Genomic DNA, 17,928 nt, shown 5'->3' on the forward strand with positions numbered 1-17,928 from the left:
AAATCACCAAAAATACTACTTTATAAGGTTGCTCACCTCATCACAAGACACAAAATGTTTCCGTTTGGGGATATAAGCCAACTTGTCAGTGGAATATTTTTGCAACTACTATTAAGTCGCAATTCATATGAATTTTGGCCAAGGACAAATACAGAAATAATTTAGATCAATTTTTCCTGGCCTTGTCTATGCATCCCATAAAGTGCAAAGACACTTGAGGTTCCATAAGACGAGAAACACTAAACCTGAACTGCGACCCTTTAAAGTAGGCTGGAGCTGAGACGCTTCTCAGAAGGGCTGCGTATTGCAGCGATTGCATTGCTGTGTTTCTCGCGGCCCCTTCTGCCCCTCACTGCGGGGGTTTGCCGGGCCCGCGCGGCGGGGTCGGTGCGGGGCGGTGAGGGGCCGGTGCGGAGCGGTGCGGGGCCGGTGCGGGGTCGGAGTGGGGCGGTGCGAGGTCGGTGTGGAGCGGTGCGGGGTCGGTGCAGAGCAGTGCGGGGCCGGTGCGGGGCGGTGCGGGGCGGTGGGGTCGGTGCGGGGTCGGAGCGGGGCGGTGCGGGGTCGGAGCGGGGCGGTGCGGGGCCGGTGCGGGGCGGTGGGGTCGGTGCAGGGTCGGAGCGGGGCGGTGGGGTCGGTGCGGGGTCGGTGCGGGGTCGGAGTGGGCCGGTGCGGGGTCGGAGCGGGGCGGTGCGGGGCGGTGGGGTCGGTGCGGGGTCGGAGCGGAGCGGTGCGGGGTCGGAGCGGGGCGGTGCGGGGCGGTGGGGTCGGTGCGGGGCCGGTGCGGGGCGGTGGGGTCGGTGCAGGGTCGGAGCGGGGCGGTGGGGTCGGTGCGGGGTCGGTGCGGGGCCGGTGCGGGGTCGGAGCGGGGCCGGTGCGGGGCCGGTGCGGGGCCGGAGCGGGGCGGTGGGGTCGGTGCGGGGTCGGAGTGGGCCGGTGCGGGGTCGGAGCGGGGCCGGTGCGGGGTCGGAGCGGAGCGGTGCGGGGTCGGAGCGGGGCCGGTGCGGGGTAGGTGCGGGGCGGTGCGGGGTCGGAGCGGAGCGGTGCGGGGTCGGTGCGGGGCCGGTGCGGGGTCGGTGCGGGGCCGGTGCGGAGCGGTGCGGGGTCGGAGCGGAGCGGTGCGGGGTCGGTGCGGGGTCGGAGCGGAGCAGTGCGGGGCGGTGCGGGGCCGGTGCGGGGTCGGTGCGGGGCCGGTGCCGCCCGCGCCGCCCTGTCCCTGGTGCTGACCGGGCGCGGTCCCTCGGCCCGGCCGCTCCGCTGCGCAGCCAGCCGCCTTCCCAGCCCAGGGAATTCTCGCTCCTGGGCAAATCCCAGCGGGCTCCGATGCCACGGGGCACCGCACGCGTTCCCAGCGGTTCAACGATTGGGAACAGGCTTTTCTCTTTTTTAAAAATTTTTAACAAACTCATAAAGCAGTGGCGCTGTCATTGCACTGAGAAAACAGCTGACTTCCTGCAGGATACTTTGGGGAGCATAACATAAAAAGCCAAAAAAAAGAACTGCTGAATAGAGGGATGTATGGAGCGGGCCGCCTGGCCCTTGACAGAACTCAGCAGGACTATGGGAAAGCACCACAAGGCTCAATCTCTTAAATCATCTCAGCATCAGTATCGTGATGGGCAATTAAATAGTTCGTGCTGCATTTTTTGTCTTCCAAACCCTTTGTCTTATCTCGGGATGTCGTTTTAACTTTTCCATTTAACTAAAACGACCATTGCATATCAGCACCAGTGAATCAGTGGGGGCAAACAACCTCGCTTCCACTTTTCCTGCGGGTCAATGTATGCAACCACCGTTCTCACCGGTGTTCCGGCGGCGAGCAAAGGGGCTGAAGGCAGCAGGCGGTGAGCGAAGGGGCTGAAGGCTGCGGGCTCCAAGCCCGCAATTCATTAACGCACAAGGCTCAAGAGCTTTCGCTGAACTTGGGCAGGACAGCAGCCCCTCCCGGCCGCCCTCCAGAGCCTTCCTGGTCCCACCCGCGGGCGCAGCCCCCCCGCTCCCGCCGCCATTTCATCCCTCGCATCCTTCCCTGAGGGCTCAGACGCGGAACGCCCGCCCCCCGGGATACCTGCTGCCCCGGAGCTCGGCCGAACCGCTCCCCACAGCTCTGTGTAACCTTCCCGCTCTGCCACCGCGGCCCCGAGGTGATCTCGGCCCAAACTCGGATATTTACACGCCGCCGGCAGCGGCTTCTCGCGGATCGGCCCCTGCGCCACCGCTTGAGGCAAATCCCCACCCGCGGCGCCTCGCCAGCCCAGCGCCCCCTCGCGGCGGGACGGGGAGCGGCCGCCGCCCTCAGCGCGGCGCTCCCGGCGGCCCGGGCGCTTTAAAGGCTCCACCTGCGTGGCGGCGGCTCTTTGCCCGCCACGGGGCCCGGCGGCTGCCTCAGCGCTTCCCTCAGCCCCGTCGCGGCCGCCCCCTGGCTGCGGGGGCGATGTCCGCGGGTGCGGCAGCCGCGGTTCCCGCAGGGGCGGGACCGGGACCCACGCGGCGCGGCCCGGGCAGCGCTGCGCGGCCGGAGGCGGCGGGGGCCGGCCGCTCGGCCCGGAGGTACCGCTGAGCGGGCAAGGTGGGTCGCGCCGCGCCTACAGCGTGTCTGTAGTGGAAATTCAACCCTGGAGAGCCCTTGCTGGGAAGGCAGGAGTGAGTAGGCGAGGCTGAAGTGTAACTTTTGGAAGGCTGCTTAGTTATTTTGCAACCTTGTGGTTATAGGCGCGCAGCTACATCAGCGTGCCGTGGTGATCCCTGAGGAATCTGCGGTGGCCAAATGACACTGAGGGCACAGGATCCTTCTCGTGTGGCTCCTTGTGCGCTCCCAGCGCTGTTCCAGAACTCCGGCTGGCAGGAGGCAAAGCCTGCCCCCTAAGAGATCTGTGACCTCCATATCGGAGCTCAGTCCCTGGTCTGTGGGGAGCTGACTGTGACGTCTTGGGGTTTGTTTGGATTTTTTTCCTTCACTGTTTTCTCTTTTCTGAGGCCAAACAGTCAATTAGGTTCCTGTGCAGCAAGGCACAGATTACAATAGTCACAGGATTGCCGTCAACTTTCCTGGTTTCAGCCCAGAGTTGAAGAACAACAATGAAAACTGAACAGTGACACATTTTGCAGACTTCTTTTTCTGCCTCAAGTACATGTATTAGAAACTGGGCCCTGTCTTTTAGTCCAGTTTGCTGCTGTTGACTCATTTTCTCACCTAAAGTGGGTAACTTAAGTGCTGTGGTTATGTTTATAAACAGGACATGGTTAAAACAACGGTGTTTAGATGTTCTTTACCTTAAAAGAAGAAATTTTCTTATCGTGGGATGGTTAAGTACCTAGAAGTCTTAAGTATTATATGGTCTAGTGAGTGTCTTTAAAAACAATGACTGAAAAGCTAGTAAGATGAGAATTTACTAACATACACCTAAGTCTTCATAGTCTGGAGAGGTATCTTCCCCTTGCCTTTCATGGTGAATCTGTCTCTCCACAGGATTCCAGTTTAATACAGTTACTAAAAAAATATTTGAGTCTTTGAAAGTTTAGTTCTGATTAACTGTGTTGTATACCAAATTTTTATTGTAGTGAAAGGAGGTTGGTATAGGGGAAAAAAAAGCCATGCAGTAGAGGAAAAAAAAAAGTGTGAAATACAGGTTTGTTTGTTTTTGGTTGTTTTTTTTTGTAAAGATGGAAATAGTGATGGTGAAGGATCTAGAGGGAGGGGTAGATAGCAAATTCAGTTAATTGGTAAGAGATACTGGCAGCAGCAAACAGCCAAACAGGAAACATTTGGGCTGTATTTCTGAAGGCATTATATTGTAGAGCAGGAAGATAATACTCCATCATTATATTGCTCTAGCATATCTCCCCAGCATTATCAGCTTTTTCTGGAACTCACAAAGCACATCCTTAGTCAGGTATTGCAAAGCAGAATGTGGTGAAGGCAAGCGTGATAGAAAATTTAGCGGCCTGAGAAAGATCAAGACTTAGGACAACTTGATAAAGGGGCTAAAATGAACTCAGAAATCCTAAGGCCAGTGAGAATTGAAGGATTTTAAATTAATAGATGAAAAAAAGTACAAGTATGATTATCTCAACTTAGTTCAGATTTCAGCAGTGAAAGAAAGGAGATCACAATGAGCTGTTTCACAGAATAGTCTTACTTTGGAAGCAACGTTGAACTTGCGGGGAAAAATATCTTTGCTCTTGATGATTTTATATTCAGTTTGCCACTGGCAAGGTAGGAATCCAGAGCTAATTTTTCCCCCATCTCTAATGTGTCTGTTTCAAGTTCCTCAGCACTGCTTAGCTAATATATAGTAGATGTCTACTATTTCCCCCTGTGGATGACAATGAAGATCAGTCCTCAAATACAGCTGTTGATTTCATGTGAAATGTACTTAGCATTGGGTTGATTCAAAACTTTGGAAAACTCTAGGATTGCATATATTGAACAACTGGGTCAAAGCTTGGGTTTTCTTCATGCATGTGTTTAGTGAGTAGTTACTTCAAAGGCTCCACTCACCCCACTTCCCACTCTTCTGAAGGACTGTAGGTAGTTGTACTGGTGATAGTGCAGGAATCCATAGGACAAAAAGGGTGTGTTTGTCATAAAGCTGAATACTGCCTTTTTGTACTGCCACTCCCTCAGGTGAGGGAGACTGAAACAAAGACAATCATTTTGCCTGGGTTTTTTTTGATTAGTTGTTTGGTTTTTGTTTGGATTTTTTTTGTTTGTCTGATTGATTGGGTTTTTTTTCCTAAGGGAAAATCTATCCAGCTTGTTGGACATCTTTCTATTAAAGAGGAGATGATAGTTTATTCATGCCCGGCACAAATCTTTCCCTTGCCTAAACATAAAACATTGAAATCATGACCTTGTATGCATCTTTTTATTTGCCAGAGATCCATAGTCTGTTGCAGCTCAGAAGTCAAGCTGTCAATCAATCCTTGATGAACCAAATGACACAACCTTGTCAGTAATTCAAATCTCCCCTGGGCCACAGGAGCTAAAATATAACCCCTGACTAATGTGTCCAGCTTTGTGAAGTAGTAGCAACTTTAACAATTGGAATTTCCATTACTTGTTTCCTTCCACCTTAATTTAGCATTGACACTAGTGGCTTTTATTTCATTCACTTCATGTCTGTGCACTCCCAAGCATGCAGTTGTGGCTCTCCCAAAGTCGGTTCACTGTAATACGCACAGCATGGTCCCCTAGCACGTGTGAATTGTTTCCGCTGGTGTAACAGCTCTGCTGGGCTTGTGGAAGGACAGCTCTGCTCGGGCTCAGAGGCCTTTGCTGGAGGTGGTGGCACTCTCCTCTGCTGGTACCCATCCAGCTTCCTCGCAACTGTTCCCATCAGTCAGCTGGGAATAGCTTGGGGCAGGAGGGGGGCTGCCTGGGGAGCTCTGGAAAATCCTCTGATTTGATATGTGTAGAGAAAATGTCACCCTGCTCCTGGAATATGTTTTTTGTTTAAATGTCACCCCTTACATCAGTGACCTCATCTGACTCAGCACTCAGCATAGCTTCTCTCTGAAGGGAGGGAGCTTTAAGCAAGTCATGGATTTTGACATAAGCAGAGAATGTAGGGAAGAAGGCACACCATGAGAAACAAAATCTGAGCAAACAGAAATTATTTTTGAAACGGACTAGCAGGCAATTATGTAAAACAACTTAAAATCTAAACATCAGAAGCCTCTGGAAAAACAAGGAAATTGACAGTTCTGTGAAAATAGTTTATTTCAGCATCTGGTTTCCCAGAAGGTTTTGCTGAGGTTTGTGCTGGTGTAGCTGTGGCAGCACTGTACCTGCTACACTGATGTCTCACCTTTGAAAGCAGGGCGGGGCTGAAAGAGCCATCTGGATGGATCACCCGGTTTATTTGGAGGCTGATTGTGCTAAAAGTCTGTAGAAGGTGAGACCTATGCTAAGGATGTCCCTAACAAATGGATTTGTGACTACAGCCTCAAATGGATTTGTGACTACAGCCTGAGCTTCTGTAGCATTTTAACTTCATTATTAGGAGCAGAACTTTCTTTAGACAGGCAGAGGGGATACAGACATTAGAGAGGCTTGGAGCGAGGAAACTCTGGGATCTTCTTTCCCTGTATTGCACCTGGTAGGGGTAGTGTGGATGCATGAAAAGAGCTGTGGTCCTGATGTGTTGAAGGGAAATGTTGGCCAGGACGCTGGCATATCCTCTATACTTTCCTTTTAAAAATGCCAAGCTACCCTGAACATTGAGGCAGACACGGACAGAAACCAAAGGAGCAGGAACAAGTGACCTCAGTTTAACATTTCATTCAAATGACAGAGCCCCGAATGTGATGCCCGCTCTCGTTTCTTAGCTCACCACTCAGCCTGAAGGATCTCTCAGATCCTTTCTGATGTCCTGATAAGAAAATACCATGTTATAGGTGGGAAAGTAGGACAGAAGCACATAGTGTTTGGTTAAACAACATCTCTGTTTCTTAGAGCTTAGCTCTATTCAGTTTGTTGTGTGGTTTTATTCTGTTCTGGGTTTGCTTCCCCCCCCCTTTTCTGTTATTTACACAAATGACTGAAGATTTAGGTATGGGAAGGTAACATGCACAGAATTTTAAATCCATAAAACTGTGGTCTTTCTTCTAACACTTATTTATGTGATACTGTCTGTAGTAGTGAAGCAGCAATTTTTTATATTTATCTTACTCCTGCTTTTATTCTGTTCTCCTGAACTCTTGAAATGGAGCCAAGAAAGGGCACTAAAAAAAGCAGTGAATTCCTAGGAAAAAGCCAGCAGTGAATTCCTAGGAAAAGTAAAGTAAAAGTACAATGAAACTATACCTTCAAACCTTTGTATGTGCATGTGGCTTTCAAAAAAAAAACCCCCCCAAAAAATCCAAAAAAACAAACAACTAGTACTAGATAAACTGGCAGGATAGGAAACTGCCATTTTAAGTCCAACAAGTCAGTTTTGCCTCTCCTCAAAATAATCATCCAAACATCAGTGGTTCTGGACTTACAGAGGACAGGTTATAAATACTCTTAATGTAAATGTACCTTCAAGGTATTTGTGAGACCTCAAAACCCTGCTTTATTCTCAGGCTGTATCTTGCTATTTGCTTTCATTTCGGTTGGGGCCAGTTCCACTGGCTTAGTGTAACTTTTATTTAAATCTGTGTGAATTGCTGCGGTTTAATGTGGACCTCTGGCTAAAACCTCTGGTTTAGTCTAGTGCCTATGCAGAGATTAATTATTCCCTTGTACAAATAGCTTTTCTGGCACTGTGAATGTTAGACAGAAACATTTTTTGCTTCATGGTTTTGCAAAATTATTGACCGTCTTCTTTGACAAAGACTGAGTTCCTGGTAGTGTTTGCTCTCTGCTGTTTTGTAATCAGATATTTGTCATGTTTTAAGGTAGGTGTATTGGCAGGGTGATCAATGTTCAAGCTGAGCTGCCTCATTCTAGTGCATTGTGTGTGTTTGCTTGTCTTTTTGATTATCAAAGTAGAACCCATGTTTGGGGACATTTCCCTTTTTTAATATAATGGCAATTTCTTTCTAACCAGAGGATAAAGGAGGATAAGTGCTGTGAAGATACAGAAGAGAGGTTCTGGAGGTCCTGCACAAATTAATGACTTGAAAGGGGTGAGCATTATTTAATGTTTGTAGCTTTACCCTGAGAGCAGAAACTTTTTGTTTATATCTGTAGTTTTACCAACAGCTTCTTCCCTACCCTCATACCCTCTGTATTTTAGCAATTTCCGCTCTAGGGCAGAAATGCTATCCAGCATTACTGAACAAGAGTTATAGTTTTATGGAACTCCTAAGAACTGGAATGTAAACTATGAAAAAATCAAGCAATTAAAGAAGCAATTAGCTAACTGTTTGTATTCTTAGACTTTAATTAAAGCGTCACACCTTTAGAAGACTTGTATTGAAATGATGAAACAGGTATGTAGTGAAACTGTGCTTTTATCACAGAAATTATATGCTGATTAAAAGTATTCCATGATCTTTCTGTATTCAGAAAAACTAAATGTTAGTTTTCCTAGGGAAAGCAAGGGCTGTGGAACCAAGAGCCAAACATGAAGTTGTGGAATTTTTTTTTTTTAATAATGCTAAATACATGTAGTATGTATTTTTATCAGTTTAACAATGCATTGCAAAAAAAGGTTATCAATTTCTTGGTGCCTTTTCTGCTACATGTGAAAAGATCTAATAGAAAGAACCTGTATTATATGTCACAGTGCAAGATACTTATGTGCTGAAGCAGAATTTAAAAATGGCTTTGTAGTTGTTAACAGGTTACAGAAGAGATTTAGTGTTTGGGATTTTAGAATGGGATTTTGTTTGTTTGTTTCATTAAAACCTATGTTTTGTCCATAAAGTAACTGAACAGCATGAGGGGCTTGAGGAGCCTAGAAAGATCTGTCCCCTTCCGTGGGGACTATATTAGACCTCTGAGTCATGAAGTCTTTGCATAGTAGGTGTCTGGTTACAAACCTTTTATGGGCTCTACTCAGCTGGGATATCAGCATCTGCATTATAGCTCCCATCTATTCTTAGGTGGTATCAGAGCACGACTGAACAGGCAAGGCAGAGAGAGAATTGCTTTCATTTATGTAAAACCCTATCCTGTTCTCAGTCTGTTTTTTCACACTTTTTTCTGTCTGCCCCGTCCTTCTGTCCTGCAGTGCCCTGTTGCTGCCTGTGAAAGTGGTACAACATGGCTTACAGTGTGACTCTGAATGGACCTGGACCGTGGGGCTTCCGACTGCAAGGGGGCAAGGACTTCAACATGCCCTTGACCATCTCCAGAGTAAGTGTGCAAAAAAATCTTGTTGAGCTTGTTTGGGCTGGAAAATAGCAGTCATATGTACACTTTGACCTGGCCTAGCAGAATTGAAGATCTTTGCACCTAGGTGTGAATAAAGACAATATAATGTGAACTAGAAATCTGCCAGTTTGAAGTACGACCTGGCAGTGATAATGCCTCAGGAAGACAGTTGTGGTTAGTATATTTGTATGGATGGTGATACTGTCTCATAAGTGAGCTTCCAGTTCTATTTTGTACAGTGTTCTCTTTCTGCTGACTGGTGCAATATGGGGGGAAGGAAATAGAAGAGCTCTGAATGGGAATATAGAATTATATTTCTAGAAAATAAACATCTAACTTCTTGTAAGTATGTGAAGTCAGGTGTTCAAACTGAACAAAGACAGGGATATGACCCTTTTGTGATGGGGTGCAATAGTTGGATAAAAATTAGACATGTCAAGCAGAAGACTCAGTAGTACTTAAAATACTGTCTTAAATTATGCAGAAGCCTTCCATTTGCAGCTGACAAACAGCATGGATTTAATAATTAATTACTCAGTGTATCTGTCAATTACAGCCATATATCTCCTAGCTGCCTTTTACTTTTCCCCTTGAAGCATTATTTTAAGGTGTTGCTGTTCAGTACTCCTATTACCTGAATTAGCTACATTTCTTAAATATTTTTAACATTGAATGGTTTTCAGGAAATTTGTGTTTCCCTTACCTACTTTTCTCTCATAAGACAGTTCTGTGTGACTTCTGGTAGCTCCCTTCTTCTTTTCTTGTTTCCGACAGTCTCAAATCAGAATGTTCAGATCTTTCTAGAGAGGTCTTGGCTCCTCCACAAATCACCTACAGAAGGCTTATTTTGCAATACAGTGACAAGAGAGGTTACTTACATAACAGTATGTAAGAGAAATACCAGAATGATTTAATCAGACAAACAAGTAGAATGCAAATAAAAGGTCTGCTTCACTGCAAAAATAATAATAAAAAAGCCACCTACACTGCTTTTAAAACTGTTGATTTTTTTCATAATGAAAAAATACAGCCTGTTAAGTTGTGGGTACAAAATGTATATCTCTACAACAAATGTGATTCAAAGTCACTTGGTGGGCTTCTGAAATCTTAGCTATGCTATTTCATATTCATCCTGTGAAACTATATCACCTGATCTCCCTTGTTCTTATGCACATTATCTCTTTCTTGGAAAACAGGGCCACATTTACCTTAATACTATGATGATGAGACGTACTTTTCATAACTCCTTTTGCAGCATAGTAATTGCAAAGAAGGCTGTACTGGCAGTTTTATCAAAAGCAAACAAGCAAAAGACAACCTAAAATACCTCCCTTCTACAAAAATAAACTCGCTTCATAAACTCAGATTACTTTTGCTCGTGTAAATAGTGTTGGTATTTCTTTTCTCATCCCACCCAAGGTAAGTACAGAGAGGTGTCACCATATTTTTGTAGGTGTTTTCATGACACTTTGCAGCCTGCACTGTATGGCGTTGATTATTTTCTTATAAATCATTCAGTCACACCTAGAGTCTGTCAGCCATGGGCCAGGGCTGTAGCACTTGCAGTGTATGTGACACAATCAGTAATGAAAACCCAGTTGTTTCCCAAAGAGCTCATTGTCTTAGATAGTAATCTGTGAAAGTGCAAACACTATGCCCAAAGGCTGTATGAGTCTCATGAGGCTTTTGAGAGAAGCAGAAGTGAAACTGCCACAGCTGAATTCCCAGAGGTGTGAAGGAATTAGCTCTTCGCAGACTTGACTGCATTTTCAACCATAGCAGTGTCAGAAAGCACTGTTAAATGTTTTTAAACTCTTCCCAGTGAGGCCCAGCTGGGACTACAGCTTTGGGATGGGATTGGATTTTAGAGCCTGCCTTATGAGGGCAGAAGCATAGTCTCTTTCAGGGTGAGCTGGGATAGTTATGCCTGCTGGTTGTGACATTTTTGTGATCTGTATTTTTTTCTTTATTGTCTATCACATAAATATATCTCCAAACCAAATCAGAAATTTCAGTCATAAGTGAGTTGACCTATGAACTCAGCCATAGTTGCAGTTTTATTGAAGTGGGAAAAGGGAAGCTGTACTTGCATTTTAAGATATTCCTGATGGGGAGGAGGGGAGAGAAGATAACTGTGAGGAAGATCTCCTTCTTGGAAAGGGTGCAGAGCTCTAAATGTTGCTAGTGGATGCTGCATATTTATGGACTGGTTTTGATTCACAGCTGCCCTGAGATGAGATTAGACTTTCTAGGTGCAAGATGAGTCCTAAACTTCAAATACTTCAACTTAGAGTATTACAGTTGCTTTTAATGTACCACGGCAGATGTGCCATTGCCCTTTTGGCTACATGTGCAGTGTCCTTCTAAGCCTGCAGACTGGGCTTGCATGCAGACATGTTCATTCTGCTCTGACTGCTCTCAGTTAATTGGACTGTCTGTGGGTGGGACACAGAGAACAGAAGGATTCCTTCTTTTTCATGAAGGCTTTGTGCTCTTCTGTCATGCTGCAAGAGCACTGCCTCTAAACTCAAGAAAAATGGTGGAAGGAATCTAACACAGCAGGGTTGTTCATCACATCTTCAGTATTAGACCAAGATTTTTCCAAGCACCCTCCCAAAAGAGGGCACCAGTATTGTGCCATTATGAAGCTAGCCCATGCATGGACATAAGGTTGACCTGTTGACCTGCACTCTGTCAGCCAGCCCTACACAGTTCCTACCCACATCACACTTTACCTGGACAGTAGGGGAGAAATCATGAAAGTCTTTGAACCTGCTGAGAAAAGCACAATACAGGATTGTGGGATTGCTAAGCCTTCTGTTCAGGAAAAATGTTCTTAACATGGTGGATGAGGAAGTGAATTATGCAGAGCTCTTTGGCATAACAGTTCACTTCTAAAGAAATCTTTAAAATGGTGTCTCAGACACTGGATTTTCTTCCATTAAGATAGGCCCAGGTGATCAGCTCATTGCTGAATAATCAAAAGCATAATGCGCAGGGGGACACAGTCAGTCATCTGGGTGACAGGTGAAGATATGTTCCCCTGAAATGGATTGTTCTGCTTATCTGTTCTTTATCTAAAAATAAATACCTGACTAAAATAGGGGATGGGAACAAGAAAGCAGGAGACAAAAACAAGTAGGGAAGAGTTAAGGTCACTCTGCAGCTTTCACTCTCCTTTAACAATAGTATCGATTAATCATCTGTAAACTATTTTTCCAGTCCCCACCCTGCAAACCATCGTACCCACTAGAAAAATTGTCATGAGATGTCAAATTCTGTTATGAGATGTCAAATTCTGTCATGAGATGTCATGAGCAGGTAGCAGACATAGGAAAACAGTATTGACAAACTTAATAAAGCTAAGCATCTGTCAGCCCTGCTGAAATGAATGAGACTTGCAGGTTGTTGGCAGTGCAAAGTGTTGTCACCAGTGGCGTGATCATATACATAAATCTGGTCTTTCCAAATTGAGGTGGGCAGCAAAGCTGTTTATTTTCTCCTACTGCTTGAACTGTCTGGAAGCAAGAAGAAGTCATTAATTTTATAGACCTAATCCTCTGTAAGAAGGCTTTTGGACATAGTTAATTATCTAAGTGCTCAGTTGCCATGGCACCTAACATGGTATGATTGTACATGGTTGGTTGCAATAACAGAACATCTTCATATAATTCTGAATCTATTTCTGAACAGTAAACTTTTCTAGTGAGATAGGCTGGCTTGCAGGTGATGCAATGAGCTGAAATGTGTGAAGGAGCAATCGTTATCTGAGGTAGTGGAAATAATATTTTAATCACTGTGGTAACTCATGACTGGTATATTCACTCTGCAGTTATCTATACAGTTTTGTATTTTCTAATAGAGATGTTGGGTTCCGCATCAAAAGCCAGAGCCTGAGACAGGAGATAGTGTTTAAACAAAACAAAAACCTTTAAGAAATACTTTTCTTTATTTGATAAGAGATTAAAAGGTTGACATCTGCTGAATGTGTAAGCCCAGGGAGGGAAAATAGCAAACACTGCTACAAAAAGAATTAAATTAGCTGATCTGTATACTGACTCTGCAACAAGCAGTCTGAAACGGCTTTTTGAGTCTGGGGGAAAACCCTGGTCTAGTATTTTGAAGTCTGTCTCTGCAGGAGCAGGAAGGGTTTTTTTTCCTCAGAGTTGTTAGGCTCTTTCCTTTTATCAGCATCTCTGTCTGATTGCTTCCTGTCCCTCCTCCACTCCCTAGCATACATATGCCAACCTCTGGCTGTCACTGCCTCTGCTTTAGAGGAGCTATGTGAGAGTATTCATTTCCTGTGTTGTGTATCAGTGCCTTACAACAGGCAGCTGAGGAGGAAAGGCAGTCCCTCTTCACTTTTTTTCTTCTATTCTTGAATGCAGGGAAGCCTCAGATGATCTGGGTCAGGCTCTGTGCATTCTGCAGCTGTCCTTTGAATGGCCATGTGGTGCTGTACATAAACTATAATCAGGAAAATGCAGTCTACCTGTATTGAGTGAACTGAAACAATTCAGCATGTTCTCTTGAAGTGCTGATACAACATCCCCTGTTAAGCATCCACCTTTGGTGAGTCACACTGCTGAATAGCTGTCCTAAAGCTGCAACTGCAGCTTTGAGAGGGCTTTTCTTATTCTCCAAAGAAGTCATTCATCATACCAAAAACTATAGATTAGAATTTATAATAGTTGATATTCTATTAAACTAACAGATTAGTCTGATGTCCTCGAGAAGTCTAGGAGTCTTCCTCTTTAACCATTACAAAGATGTTTCCTTTTTCCTTTAAAGTTCAAATGACTGAGTCAACTTCTGAGAAGGAAGTGAGCCATTCAATATAATGACGGTCTTATGCCTAGACAAACTGCAGTAATTTCTTATGCTTTAACAGTTTCACATTCTTCCACCCTTCTTCAGTTGAACTCAAAATATTCCCTTGCAAGAGGAAGATTAAATACTTCCAGGCCAGATTTTCAGGACACTCTGAAACTTTACAGTCTCTTTTTTTGATAGAACAAGTATTCTGTGGGCATCAGCATTTCTTTGTGATAATCTGTTTGTTTTGTTGATTACTTCTTGAGTAATAGTCACCTCGTCTGAAGTTACAGCATTCTGAATTTTATTACCTGCAATTATTTGTTATATATACAAACAATGTCAGTATCCTAGGAGAGTGCCAGTTATCTGAAGTGGTATGTTTGCTTTCAAGCTAATTTGCAAGCCAGCTCTGGTATGTTTACAGCTACATCAGAAATGATTGTGTTTCTGTGAGCCTGAGCCCTACAAGTAACTCCTCAGCCTCCTGATTTGGTATTGTTTATTTGAGATGTTCCAGTAGACAGCATCTGTACTATAAATGGCAGTTCAGTGTACAGGGCATTTGTATGATAAGGTTGAATGTCTCATCAAACACAAGTGTCGTGTCTGTGTCAGACAAGGAGAGAGGGAGCAAATTTTATAGTTGTGTTCCATTTAAATAATACTTAGTGGACCAGAGAAATGGGTTTGGGCACCTGGGGATCAAAAAATCCCAGTTTATCAGGGAAGCAGTTCAGGTCTCTGCCCTGAGTAAAACAGTGTTAAACATGGCTGTGCAGGTGCTCTAAGAGGTAAGACATTAGTTATTCTGAGGTAAACAACATTTTCTGTCTTGATTAAAAATACTGTGTCAGATCTGAGAAATACTCTTAATGGATGTTTCACCAGAGCCCTTAACACTTTAAGAGAAGGTTTGATTTCAGCAAATGCCCAATTTTGTATCCAAAGCAGTTCCAGCACAAGATGGGTTATTTTTCCCTACTGGGTAAACAGTCATGATGGAAGTAAGAAGCTTTTGTTTTCTTTCTTGCAGAAAATATTCTGAAAAATCCTTGAAGTTTGTTGTTGTAACTTTAAACTCAGGTTTATTTGTTGAAGAGTGCTTTTATTACAATTTTATTTAAACTGTAGCCTGATAACACAATGGGATTTGAATGCATGTATTGTACTTGACAAAATAACTTTCAGGAACAGCATGTAGCTAGCTGCAGCTCTTGGTCAAATGATTTCTCCTCTAAATCAAGTAGGTACTCAGAAAACAAAGGCAGCCCCTCTTATCTGTTTGTGATTAAAGTAATCACTAAATACTAAGTCCACTGCTGAAGTTCAGGGGAGGGGTATATAAAGAGTATTATGTGCTCTGCACAGATACTGTGCAGAAATTGTCTGTTTAAGGCTATGTTCTTCAATTCTATCAGTTTTGAATTTCAGAAGAAACATAACATCCTGGTAGAATGTAGGCCAGATAAACGTGAGCAATGGCCTGTAACAGCTGAGGTTCTGGTTTAAATGGTGTTGGATCATCAAACCTAGTGTTCTGACTGTTCAGACACAAAATACATAACCCATGGGTTTGAAGCCCTTTCTTCATTTCACTTCCTAAGTGCTTTTTAATTTGGAGTGGGATTGTAGCTGAATCATCAATACTTGTGTGGCACTATCTGTGAAGAGCTCATTCTATGAAATAACTGGGCTGAATAACATCTATGCAATTGCCAGCTCAGTTAATGAAGTAACTTTGCAGCTTTCTTTCCTGCAACAGAAAGGGAAATGCAGCTCTTCCCTTGAGCAGGGGGCATATAGTGTTAGTTGTGGGAAACATGGGCTCAAGACCGGTGAGAAACTGAGTTCACAGCTGGGCATAACAGTTGCTTTTGAGGTTTTATGGAGGAGGGAGGAACGGGTTTTCTTTACATAAGGAAACAGATCCACAACTCAAAATAGTTATATTCCTTTTTCACTTCTTTTAAGATTTGACAGTGTGCCCTGGCAGCTGGATAATGTTGTCTGACATATTGTTCAGTCTTTGACCTAGAGTTTATTTCTATGAGAATATAGTTGATGTAGTATATTTCAGGAAGTCCTCAGATTTACATAATTATTATTGAAGTTAATAATTTTGCAGATCCTGTAGAATGAGTAAACATCAGGAGGTAGGCATTAAATTATGAATTTAAAGCTGCTGAACTGTTAGTGCTTTATAATTAAAATGCACAATAATCTTTTTTTCAGATAAAACTTTTTATTAGTGTCTGATGTCTGAACTCTGTAAATGACTGTCTTAATAACACAGCAGATAACTCTGACATTATCTCCATTCTGAATACATTATTGCAACATATTCTCCAGCCAGTGGAACACAAGGAGAAATTAGCTCTGCAAATGTTATCATTAACTTTCTATACTAGAAACAGCAGGTCCCATCTTGTTGTCCAATTAGTAGTATAAAGTGTATGTTATACTATAACTATCAAAACTGTAGGTATTGAAATACAAAATAACACCAGCCTTGACTAGCAATGTGGAAGTATGAAAATGGTGTACAAAATGCAATAGTCTTCATTATGATCTAGCTTTCACAGTGGGCTGGAGCTACCTGAGCTGAGAAGACAATCTCGTGTAGCTAGTTTGTGTGTAACTAGAAGTGTCTGCACATGGGTGCCTGAGGTGCCACCATTTTAATGCATAATATAGCATAAAATAGTGTCCAGTGTAATATGAGATTGCATTCCTTTCCATTGAGTTTTGTTGCAAGACTAGCCAAATTATCAATGTGCAGGTAAGTTATTAGTCCCTGTTTAAAAATCTTGCAAAGGGGAGAGGAAAGAGGGAAGTTTCTGCTGAACATGGTAAAAATCAATTGCAAATGCAAGTTTTTAGGATATAATGAATTTCAAACCTTGTCCGCCAATGTCAGCAGTACTGTGTTAGTAGAAATGAATAATGCTAATTGGAAAAGAATGGTTTCTATGCACAGCATGTCAAAGGGTTGTTTCTTCTGTACTAGTGTAATTAAAACCTTAATAAAAAGGTTACCTGAGAAAAAAATATCCAAATAGGCTTTCTGTTACAGTTGTCTTAATGCCTAAATACTCATTTGGTAGAAGTATGCTATGATATTTAATAGATGGCATTCATTAATTTATAAAGAATTTCATTTTTGCTGGTAGAGAGTGAGGATAAGGATCTTAGTAAATGTGCTGTTAAGGCACATTGCATTAACCCATAATTCACACTATAAATTTAAAAGCTAATAGATATCACCTGTCAAAATGTGTTGCCTAGATTATGATTCTTTTTTAAATTATTTTATTTGGCTACTATAAAACTCAGGTCATAAAAGAAATAAAAGCTTGGTCACATAGAGCTGGCCCTGAGGCTTAGGTTAGCCTTACTGTTGGATATCCTTTGGGGACAGTTCTAAAATCTCCCATTTTTCACATCTATGAAGAGTATAATATTTCCCCTAATGTAAAGCTGTTTCTGTTCTTCTAAGAGATTTACAGGAGAAAAAAGCACACAATAAATAGAGGGAAGAAAGTACCTGTAATTAGGTACCTTCAAAAAATTCACTTTCAGCTTACAAATGGCTCCAGAAAATATCTTGAATGGGCTTCCTACAAGGTGACTCTTTGGTAGTGGTGGTTAGCAGACATTTTCCCAAAATGTCAATGAGATCTTGCTCTTCTTCTTTTAGGAAGATGAAATGGGCCAAATGTCTTAAAGGCATGCAAATCCCCTGATGAGGGTAGAGTTATTTTCTGCACTTCCCACGTGCGTAGATGGTGTTGTGATCATCTATGCCACAGGTGTTCAGTGCCTGGACACAGTGCATAAATAGGTTTTAACCTTTCTTCAAAATCCTTCCAAATACACTTGATTTGTAGCAATGGCAGCTGGGAATTTGGAGGAACACAGGCTTTCACAGTCTCACCCTGTTCCTACCTTTCACTTACTCAGAGTCCAGATTCCATCTTCTGGGCTATTTTGGATCCATGCCTCTCTTGCTTAGCCATACCTAATACAGACATAACCCTTATTCTTATTAAAAGTAGCAGGCTTAAGGGCACATGTTTACTTTAAACAATTTATGGGTTCTCGGTCTGAAAGTAGCATTAGTGACAATTAGTCTTTGTGACATGAATAAAAATATTTGCAATGCATTGTAGTACTTACTATACCTGGTTAGGGTGCCGTGCACACTCTTGAGAAGCCTCTGTGGGACTCTCATGCTATATTTTAAGCATCCAGTAACTTAGGAAGCTATTTTGAATTGGAACCAATGCTGCGTTTACCTCAAGCTTCTG

General features: G+C 43.5%; 2 protein-coding genes across 11 annotated transcripts in view; one reads left to right on the forward strand and one right to left on the reverse strand.

Moving 5' to 3' along the window:
- The window catches only part of WAPL (WAPL cohesin release factor), a 136,116-nt gene extending 133,886 nt beyond the window's left edge, over positions 1-2,230 (reverse strand). The window contains exon 1 of the mRNA XM_021536198.4: positions 2,066-2,230. The gene's annotated coding sequence lies outside the window, so the exon portion shown is untranslated. The remainder of the gene's footprint in view (positions 1-2,065) is intronic.
- Positions 2,231-2,551: 321 nt separating this feature from the next.
- Positions 2,552-17,928, forward strand: part of LDB3 (LIM domain binding 3) — a 115,221-nt gene continuing 99,844 nt past the window's right edge. For 9 of the 10 annotated variants that reach the window (XM_077784543.2, XM_085583278.1, XM_085583279.1 and 6 more), the window contains exons 1-2: positions 8,402-8,557; positions 8,661-8,785. In XM_077784543.2, coding sequence (XP_077640669.2) covers positions 8,693-8,785 — 93 coding nt within the window. In that variant the 5' untranslated portion in view covers positions 8,402-8,557; positions 8,661-8,692. Of the gene's footprint in view, positions 2,567-7,532; positions 7,612-8,401; positions 8,558-8,660; positions 8,786-17,928 lie in introns of those variants that run through there. The other variant, XM_085583277.1, reaches the window with a different exon arrangement.

The sequence above is a fragment of the Lonchura striata genome, chromosome 6 (genome assembly GCF_050655825.1).
Source record: "Lonchura striata isolate lonStrDom1 chromosome 6, ASM5065582v1, whole genome shotgun sequence".
Lineage (NCBI taxonomy): Eukaryota > Metazoa > Chordata > Aves > Passeriformes > Estrildidae > Lonchura > Lonchura striata.